Source organism: Babylonia areolata, chromosome 27, assembly GCF_041734735.1.
Source record: "Babylonia areolata isolate BAREFJ2019XMU chromosome 27, ASM4173473v1, whole genome shotgun sequence".
In the NCBI taxonomy this organism is placed as follows: Eukaryota; Metazoa; Mollusca; class Gastropoda; order Neogastropoda; family Buccinidae; genus Babylonia; species Babylonia areolata.
The window spans coordinates 38,918,141-38,928,140 of NC_134902.1; the positions used below are offsets into that span (position 1 = coordinate 38,918,141).

The 10,000-nt window shown below is 42.7% G+C and overlaps 1 protein-coding gene across 1 annotated transcript in view; it reads right to left on the reverse strand.

Moving 5' to 3' along the window:
* Positions 1 to 10,000, reverse strand: part of LOC143301083 (twitchin-like) — a 265,961-nt gene that overhangs the window by 172,799 nt on the left and 83,162 nt on the right. The window contains exons 18-20 of the mRNA XM_076615089.1: positions 9,813 to 9,831; positions 6,726 to 7,289; positions 1,044 to 1,066 (exon numbers count right to left, since the gene is read on the reverse strand). Coding sequence (XP_076471204.1) covers positions 1,044 to 1,066; positions 6,726 to 7,289; positions 9,813 to 9,831 — 606 coding nt within the window. The remainder of the gene's footprint in view (positions 1 to 1,043; positions 1,067 to 6,725; positions 7,290 to 9,812; positions 9,832 to 10,000) is intronic.

The following is a 10,000-nucleotide window of genomic DNA, read 5'->3' on the forward strand; positions in this document are numbered from 1 at the left end:
GAAAGAGAGAAACAGACAGAGAGGAACAGAGAGAAAGAGACGGAGACAGTGAAAGAGACATTGAAGGGAGAGAAAGAGAGGAACAGAGAGAGAGGAACAGAGAGAGAGGAACAGAGAGAGACGGAGACAGTGAAAGAGACATTGAAGGGAGAGAAAGAGAGGAACAGAGAGAGAGGAACAGAGAGAGAGGAACAGAGAGAGACGGAGACAGTGAAAGAGACATTGAGCGGAGAGAAAGAGAGAAACAGACAGAGAGAAACAGAGAGAGACGGAGACAGTGAAAGAGGCATTGATGGGAGAGAAAGAGAGAAACAGACAGAGAGAAACACACAGAGAGAGACGGAGACAGTGAAAGAGACATTGAGGAGAGAGAAAGAGAGGAACAGAGAGAGAGACAGTGAAACAGACATTGAGGGGAGAGAAAGAGAGGAACAGAGAGAGAGACAGTGAAACAGACATTGAGGGGAGAGAAAGAGAGGAACAGAGAGAGAGAGACAGTGAAACAGACATTGAGGTGAGAGAAAGAGAGGAACACAGAGAGAGACAGTGAAAGAGACATTGAGGTGAGAGAAAGAGAGGAACAGAGAGAGAGACAGTGAAACAGACATTGAGGGGAGAGAAAGAGAGGAACAGAGAGAGAGACAGTGAAAGAGACATTGAGGGGAGAGAAAGAGAGGAACAGAGAGAGAGACAGTGAAAGAGACATTGAGGTGAGAGAAAGAGAGGAACACAGAGAGAGACAGTGAAAGAGACATTGAGGTGAGAGAAAGAGAGGAACAGAGAGAGACAGTGAAAGAGACATTGAGGGGAGAGAAAGAGAGGAACACAGAGAGAGACGGAGACAGTGAAAGAGACACTGAGGAGAGAGAAAGAGAGGAACAGAGAGAGAGACAGTGAAACAGACATTGAGGGGAGAGAAAGAGAGGAACACAGAGAGAGACGGAGACAGTGAAAGAGACACTGAGGAGAGAGAAAGAGAGGAACAGAGAGAGAGAGAGAGAGGAGAGAGACAGAGGACGATAAGCATGGACTCGAACACTCACCCCTTTGTCCACGCTGACTTTCCCTGGTGGAGCAGGCGGGAGAGAAGAGCAGAAGAAGAAAAAAGACAAACAAAAAAGAAACAGTGTTAGAAACAACTCGTCTCACACGGTGTTCACCACATCAAGTGCACACTATTTAACACAACTTTCGTCCACTCCCACACACCCTTAGATATCTTAGTTTCCCATCTACAACTTAGAGAAATTATTTTTATTTAGTAAAAGAAAAAAACAAAAACACACACACACACACACATCTGCAATTTCGAACATCTTATCATTATTGACAAAATAAGCACTTAGGCGGTCAGTTCCATTTAAAAAGATTATTAAATAAAAAAAATAAAATAACATAAGAAAACGAAGAAAATTCACGCCAAAATAGATTAAACCAATATCACCGTTACTTCAAACTAGGCAAACATGTAAATCAACAATGACAAGCGAAAATGATGATTACGTCTTTAGCAAAAAAAAGAACGAAAACACAACTGCCAATTCTTTAAAACATCGCCATATGTTTGCTATCAAAACAATTACCAAGACCGCTTTAATCATATCACAACAATTGTTAATGGACCAAATAAAAGCTCGTAAAAGGCAGAAAACAAAATCTCATAAAAAGCAGAAACATTTCACAAATGTTTCAAGCTATAATGCGTTCAATGAGAAAGATGCTGATGAAACTGAAAAAGTCCCCTCTGGACACCGATAAAAAGGCTAGATAGACAGATAGACAGGATAATAGATAGACAGATAGATAGATAGATATTGGAAGACTGATAATGATGATGATAATCGACGTCATCATCGTTATCTTCATCATCAGCATTATCATCATCAACATCTTTACACTTGGCGGTCCGCCACTGCATCAAAATCATTGCCCGTCTGGTTATTTGCGAAAACAGCCCCTAAATCGGGCGTGTGGCCATCACAGAGCCACTATCATCACTGAAAGCGAAAGCCGCTTGCCAGCTGCACTGTTGATCCTGGGCACAGAAGACCGTCTGTCTTCCAAAGAAATCCGAACGGAAACATACCAGTAACAAAGGTTAAAAATAGCTCTCGCTGCCAAACACTTTTTTTTTTTTCTCTCTCGCCGTAACCAACAACCAAATTCATCTCATCTTGGCGCATTTCTGGCATTTTGTTTTTGATGAAGAAAAATAAAATAAAATAAAATAAAATGAAATACACATTTTTTGATGATGATAACGCGGAGTGAACGATGGGGGTACGGGCCGTAATCTTTGTACCAACAATAGACAATGGGGGAAAAAACATAGGCGGTGTCTGTTGGCAGTTATTTTGAAAGACGAAGAAAGGAGGGAGGAAGGAAGGAAGGGAGGAAGGGAAGAAAAGAAAAAAGACACAGACAGAAAAAAGGAAAGCACAGAGGGGAAGGAGAAATAAAGAAGCGAGGAATGAAAGGATGGACGGACCGCAGGAAGGAAGGAAGAACAAAGGAAGGAAAGAAGGGAGGAAATGAGAAAGAAGGAAGGGAAGAAAAAAAGGAAGAAAGGGGGAGGAATGAAGTAAAGAAACGAACAACAACAACAAAACAACAAAGAAAGAAGGAATTAAAGAAAGGCAGGAAAGAAGGAAGTGAGCAAGAAAGAAAGAATGAAGAAAGAAAGGAAGGAACCAAGAAAATGATGAAATAAAAAAAAAGGAAGGAAGGGAGAATACAGGAAAGACAGGAAGGGAAAGAAAGAAAGGAAGAAATAAAATAAGGAAGGGAGAAAGACAGGGTGAGGGAAGAAAGATGGGGAGAAATAAAATAAGGAAGGAAGGAAGGAAGAATAAAGGAAAGACAGGGAGGGGGAAGAAAGAAGGGAAGAAATAAGAGAAGGAAGGAAGGAAGATAAAGGAAAAACAAGGAGGGAGAAGACAGAAGGAAGAAATAGGAGAAGGAATGAAGGAAGGGAAATAAAGAAAAAAAAGACAGAGATGGGGAAGAAAGAAGGGGAGACATAAAAGAAGGAACGAAGGAAGAATAAAGGAAAGACAGGGGGGGGGGGAAAGAAAGAAGGGGAGAAATAAAAGGAAGGAAGGAAGGGACGCATAAAGAAAGAAGGAAGGGAGGAAGAAAAAAAAGAATGAAGGGAGGGAATCAAGAGAGGGAGAAATAAAGGAGGAAAGAAAAGATGGAAAGAAGGACGGAGTTGGAGAGAATAAACTGAAGGGAGTGGCGGGACAAAGAAAGAAAGAGGGTGGACAGAAATAAGGACAGATATAATGGAGGAAGAAAGACAGAAGACAGAAAGCCAACAAAAACAGAGAAAGAGAGAGGAGAGCCCAAACCCGAACATTTGGCGTCCACTCAGAGGAATGTATGTCATATCATGAACAGACAACCTTTTCTTTAGTGACAGAATGCCACAGTAGCCAGATGTTTATGTCAGGAGGTGTGTTCATAAGCAATGGGCATGATGATTTGGAGCACACACACACACACACACACACACACACACACACACACACACACACACACACACACACACACTCTCTCTCTCTCTCTCTCTCTCTCTCTCTCTCTTTCTTTCTTTCTCTCTCGGTGAATCAGCTTGTGAAAGTGTCATTAACGAAAGAAGCAAAAGAGAAAATCATTAACTACAACTCTAAAAAAAAATAAACAAGTGAACTCTTAGGCAACAACAACAACGAAAAAGAGAGAAAAAAAAAGAAAAATAAACACATGCTACGACCGCACAGCAAAACCACAGTCTGAATCAACAATTACAAGGATATAGTATAGTATTGTATAGTATAGTATAGTTCAAAACACAGTAGATCTAACGTTGATATTCTTTTTTCCATAACCCATGAATAAAACAGGGCTTCACAGTCTAATTTCAAATGTACGTATCGTATACTTATATTTCAATGACTACACACAATGGAAAAACATCTGCGATTAAAATTCCGACCACTGTTTCAGTAATAGATAATAAAAGAGAAAGTGTGTGTGTGTGTGTGTGTGTGTGTGTGTGTGTGTGTGTGTGTGTGTGTGTGTGTGCGTGCGTGTGTGTGCGTGCGTGTGTGTAAGAGAGAGAGAGGGGAAGAGAGAGACCTACAGACATGTAGAGACAGGAGGAGGAGAGGATTACATCAATGATTTCTGTTCTAACACGTTTTGTTCGTACATCAATGTAACTTTATGCATATAGATGCTGCAAAAAGAAGCCGGCAAAATTACGACGCAACTGAATGAATAAGCATTCCATCCCAATATAAAGTAATACAAAGTTTACTTTCATGCTAACAGTATCCGTAAAGCTCTTTATCAAGAATAACAACAAAAGAAATAAAAGGTTGAACGATGTATGCAACAAGCAAACATAAAAACAACAACTCATGCCAAAGCAGACTTGGAAATGTATATATATATATATATATATATATATATATATATATATATATATATATATATATATATATATACAAGTCGAATATCGAGTTCAATGTCTATCGATATTTTCAAAGTACTACTCTAAAATTGATACAATTACCGTAAGCAGTTACATGCACGCAAGCATGAAAATACATACACACAGAGACGCGCGCGGGTGCGCGCGCGCGCACGCACACACACACACACACACACACACACACACACACACACACACACACGCACACACACACGCACGCACGCACGCATACACACACACATACACACACAGAGAGTGTCTGATTTAGACACGCCACTTACCGTGAACGGGTCAATCACACTGGCAGCTGAGAGTCACATGAGTAAATCCTCCACACTAACCCCACAACAACACTCCCCCCCTCCCCCCGCACCCTCCGCACCCCTCCCTTCCCCCCACCCCTCACCATAATACTCCAACTGTAAAAGTTTTCCCAAATTCCTACCTTGGACATTTCGCAAGAGTAAGCGCATAGAGCTTCACAAATACGCGCAATGGCAACTGTCTCAATAAATAAATAAATAGATGGAATGGCACGTCACGAAAGCAGCCAAGCGTCCGTCAATGGACGATCCATACATGCCATCCATCCCCTTTCCAAACTCCCTTTGTTTTCAAACCAAACTGATACTGACCTGTTTCACTTGCTTTGTGTCGCGACAGAATCCACAAGGCTTTGCTCACACAGCTGACAATTTCTTCTCACTATCATCAATTTGAGGGTGATCAGCATTCGGAAACACTGTCTAATCCAACGGTGGCTGTTACGAATTAATTATCATTTTAGGAGTAATATCAATGAAATAACCAAAGCTCTTTAAGGGCTGTCATGGCCGTGATTTCGTAATTATCCACTGTGCCTGGGGCTCATCAAAGGAAGGAGGGGCCATACCCTATCCTTCCGCCGTTTTAACCTTCCCCTAATTCAGGTACCCATTCACACCTGGGTGGATTTGAGAAAAATAGGAGGAAAGTGTCTTTCCCAAGGATAAAAACAAAAACAAAAACGGAGCATTGAACCCTGGTCAGTGGTGAACGGTGGATCAGAAGTTCAAACCCTAACAGACTCTGCCTTGGCCCCCTCCTTGTCACCAATGTGCAACGTAACGTGGACAGAAACGTGGTGACACTATCCAACATTCCATATGCAGAAGTAACTGTGCCCCAAAACATACGAAGTGCAAAGTTAAAAACATGCACGGTCACCATTGAACACGTAAACGTTCCCATGCCAATTTTCAACAGAGAATAATACACGCAAAAGACAAACCAACTTACATTCCCATCAAGTTCACAAAATCCCGTCGCACAACAATTTGAAGATGGTCAAAACACAGCCGACAATAACCAAAGCGAGGAACAAATCTGATCACCGAAAGCTGGACAAAACACGCATCTGCTAACAGAACATTTGACATTCGACCTCTTATACGCTGCAAAAGCTGTACACATTTCTCCCCAGCAATCTTGAACATAGATGTTTTTGCTTTAAAATTCATGACAGTGTGAACTGAAAATATTTCTGTCAGATTTCCTATACTTTACTGATTGTGAAAAAGACGTCTTTGAAATGCGTACCTTTCACTCTAAGATTGTCATCACTTCAACATTCCATTCATGGCACTGGAGAACGTCCGGTTTTCAGCGCTCACTCTCTGCGAGTTCTCCAGTCCACTTCATCATGTTAGTGTATAAAGATACACGAATCTCACAGTATCTTCTGTACCTCACAACATCTTATGTATCGCGTAATATCTTAGGCATCTCACAATATCTTACAATCATGACTTTATCATCTTCTTGTCGAGCATCCTTTCTGGTCCCAGTCCTGACTCAGAACGATGTGTTATGATTATGAGTGGACAAGAGCCCTTCTCCACATCACTTCTAACCGTCCCTCCCTGGTACAACTTTTGCAGCACCAGCAGCACAGCACGACAATACCCACCAGACAGATCAGCTGGACAGTGTATGCTGGGGAGGGGGGTGGGGTGATTTTCCACAGACACCGGACCAGCATGGACAACAGCCGGCTGAGAACAAGAACTGAAACCCCACTCACCTTCCTCCTCGATAGTCCTGGGACCTTTCGCGTACACTTTGTACCTGCTTTTGAACCTAGCACGTCCTTGACCTTCCTCCTGTCCCACCAGGCCACAGACAGAGCCACGGCCGTGTGGGGCGTTCAGGAGAGGCCCCGGTTCCCCGGGAGTTGAGTGTTCAAACCCTGCCCCTTCCTCCGGATTACCTGTGTCCTCCACCTTGACTTGGGGCACATCTTTCTTCTCCTCCTTCTTCTCCGGCTTCTTGGGCTCCGGTTTGGGGGGTTCCGGCTTCTTTGCCGGTTCGGGCTCCTTCTTCTTAGGAGGCTCTGGTTTGGGTGGTTCAGGCTCCTTCTTCTTAGGAGGCTCTGGTTTTGGTGGTTCAGGCTTCTTTGCAGGCTCGGGCTCCTTCTTAGGAGGCTCTGGTTTTGGTGGTTCAGGCTTCTTTGCAGGCTCGGGCTCCTTCTTAGGAGGCTCTGGTTTTGGTGGTTCAGGCTTGGGTGGTTCAGGCTCCTTCTTCTTAGGAGGCTCTGGTTTGGGCGGTTCAGGCTTCTTTGCAGGCTCGGGCTCCTTCTTGGGAGGTTCAGGTTTGGGCGGTTCAGGCTTAGGTGGCTCAGGCTCCTTCTTGGGAGGTTCAGGTTTGGGTGGTTCAGGCTTAGGTGGTTCAGGCTCCTTCTTGGGAGGCTCAGGTTTGGGCGGTTCGGGTTTGGGAGGCTCAGGCTCAGCCTGCTTCTTGGACTCCACCTGGATCTGCATCCCTTGCTGCTGAGCTGTGGAGGTAAAAGCAAGAAGGGGGAGGGGGGAGAAGGAGGGGCAGGGTCAGGGTCTGGCTGGCTGCGAACAGTGCAGGAAAAAAAAGAAAACATGACACTCTATCTCTCTTCTGGCATCTACACGGACCTCTAGTGGGACAAGGGGGAGGAGGGGTTTACTGGCAACCTACGTCAGGATCACAACTTCCCAGGAAAATGAAATCACTATGAGAAGTATCGATGAGGAGGTGGGTGGAGGGGGGATGAGGGAAGGGGTGGGGGAGTTACAGAAAGAAACCACTGCCTGTTGTACCCAGGCGGGTGAAGGGGGTGGGGGTGGAGGGAGGGGGCGAGGGGGGGGGGGGGGGCAGGAGATCATTTATTCATTCATAGTCTGTTCATCTAAGATGATGATATTAGACTGATCTGCAGGAGAAGGAAACTCGCCAAAGTACGGGTACTTTAAACATCCGTGGGTCGATTACATTCGCTCGTGCTGGGCCATAAGGAAACGTTTATAGGAATGATTTGTTGTTGTTGTTTTTACCATCTTGATTCATCGTTCTGTGGCGAAACAAAAGGCGTCAGCCTCTGATGAGTTAGTCGTTGGCTTCACGTAATATTATCATTATCATTTACACAACTTCATAAAAATCGATACACCTTTGATAAGTAGACCTTTTTCAGACAGCAACTCAGAAAGGAAGCTAAAATCCACAATACATTGAAACCCATCATACGCATTTTTTTTTTTTTTAATACTTTAGTTTCTTTCACGAAAGATAAGCCGTTGTCAGGGAGTGGTTGGGGAGAGAAGACCCCTGAACATTTGGAGAATGCGCAGAATAAACTAAGGGACGATAGTCTATAAAGGGGTGGGGGGAGGTGGGGGGGAAGGCAGGGGGCGTGGGGGGGGGGGGGGCGAGGAGTGATAGGGATGGGAGGAGGTGGGGGTGGAGTTTGGGGACTCGCCAACAGCCGAGTACAAGGGCCAAGAGAAGAACGATGACCACTAAACGAAAGGTTGAGGATATCTGACCACTAAGATCATGCACAGCAAAATCTTTGATCCATACTCCTGCCTTCACCTGGCCAGGCTGCCAACGAGTACAGGACATGTCACTGTTACAGACACAGCGAGAAATAATGGAAAGGGGTCAGGGGAGATAATTACTGAGACTGTCGAGGGGAAGGATAAATGCGTGAATAATATAAAGGGCAAAAATTAATGCAAACATACAATATATCTTTTTCCATTCCCTTCATTTAGTATTACAACATGTAGAACGCATGAGCACAGCTAGATGTGGGTACACATACATATCATATGCAAGAGAACTCAAACTTTGAGAGAAGGGTCAAATACAATCGACATTCACAGTAAAAAGGTGAGTAGTCGGTAATAGTTTAAAACAGAAATACACGATGGATATGCACACAGAAAGTGTAAGAACTGTGATATATTGAGCATGGAAACTAATAACCATTCATGCATGAGTACCTGGTAATTAAGTAAAATAGTTTTTGAAATTCAAACTGACAGGAATAACATTACTCAATGGCGAGGTTACTTTCGGAAAAAAATCTTTGCCGTTTTTTTTTTTGTTGTTGTTGTTGTTGTTTTTTTGTTGTTGTTGTTGTTTTGTTGTTTTTTTTGTTTTTTTTGGGGGGGTTGTTTTTTTGTGTTTTTTTTGTTTTGTTTTTGCTTGTTTGTTTGTTGTTGCTGTTGTTTTGTTGGTGTTTTTTTTTTGTTGTTGTTTGTTTGTTTGTTTGTTTGTTTGTTTTTTGTTTTTGTTGTTTTTTTGTTCTGAATATGGTATCCTGTATATGAATGTTTCCTGTACTGAGCTGTGTATCATTCCTTCTTTCTTTAATCGGTTATTATTTTCTTTTTCGTACAGTTACGCAGTCATCATACATATTGTTTTCATGTGATTCCATGGCTGACATGTCTTCAGTTCTAACAATCCCCTCTATTAACATAAATTATCGAAACAGTCCTTCCTGAATACCGAAAAAAAACAACATTTTCTTTAATCCAGTCTATACTTTTCTGACGATATTTCATGGCACACTTTCTTCTTAAAATGCCCACGTTTTGGCAGATATTTGACCGTTTTGGTTACATGTATGTTGTGGTTCTCAGCGTCAGGCTATGTCTCTTTCTCTGGAACTGAATGAAAATCTCCCGTTTACGATTTTCTTCGTTACTTAACCTTTTTTTTTTTTTTAAAGCATAAGATGTACGTTTATGCTCTCTGACAAAATGCTAGCATTCAGATATCTTGGTTGATTTTTTTTTTTTTTTTAACTTCTGAACCAATAGGGACATCGTTTTTGTACCCGCTGTGGCAATAACAGACTTCTATCACCGTAGGCCTGGTTTTCATTCCGATTTGTAAAAGGACTGGGAAATCGACAGTTACTACACTACAGCAAACATGGTACCGTTCTAGCAAGGCATTCCGCTACATATGGTTCGGTGGATACAGTCACACACACACATCACGTAAACAAGCACACAAACACATATACACTTACGTGTCATCTGCATCTCAGCCTGGAAAGAAAAGAAAGGAAATAATCATGGACATCTCTTCATATACATGGATGTCGTTTTAGATGCTCGGTAAATCTCATGACAAAAAACAGACATTCAGCCAAACTTCGTCTTTAAAATTCAGTCAGTGTGTCTACGCAATTTGCCCTCAACGGTAAAATCAGTTATT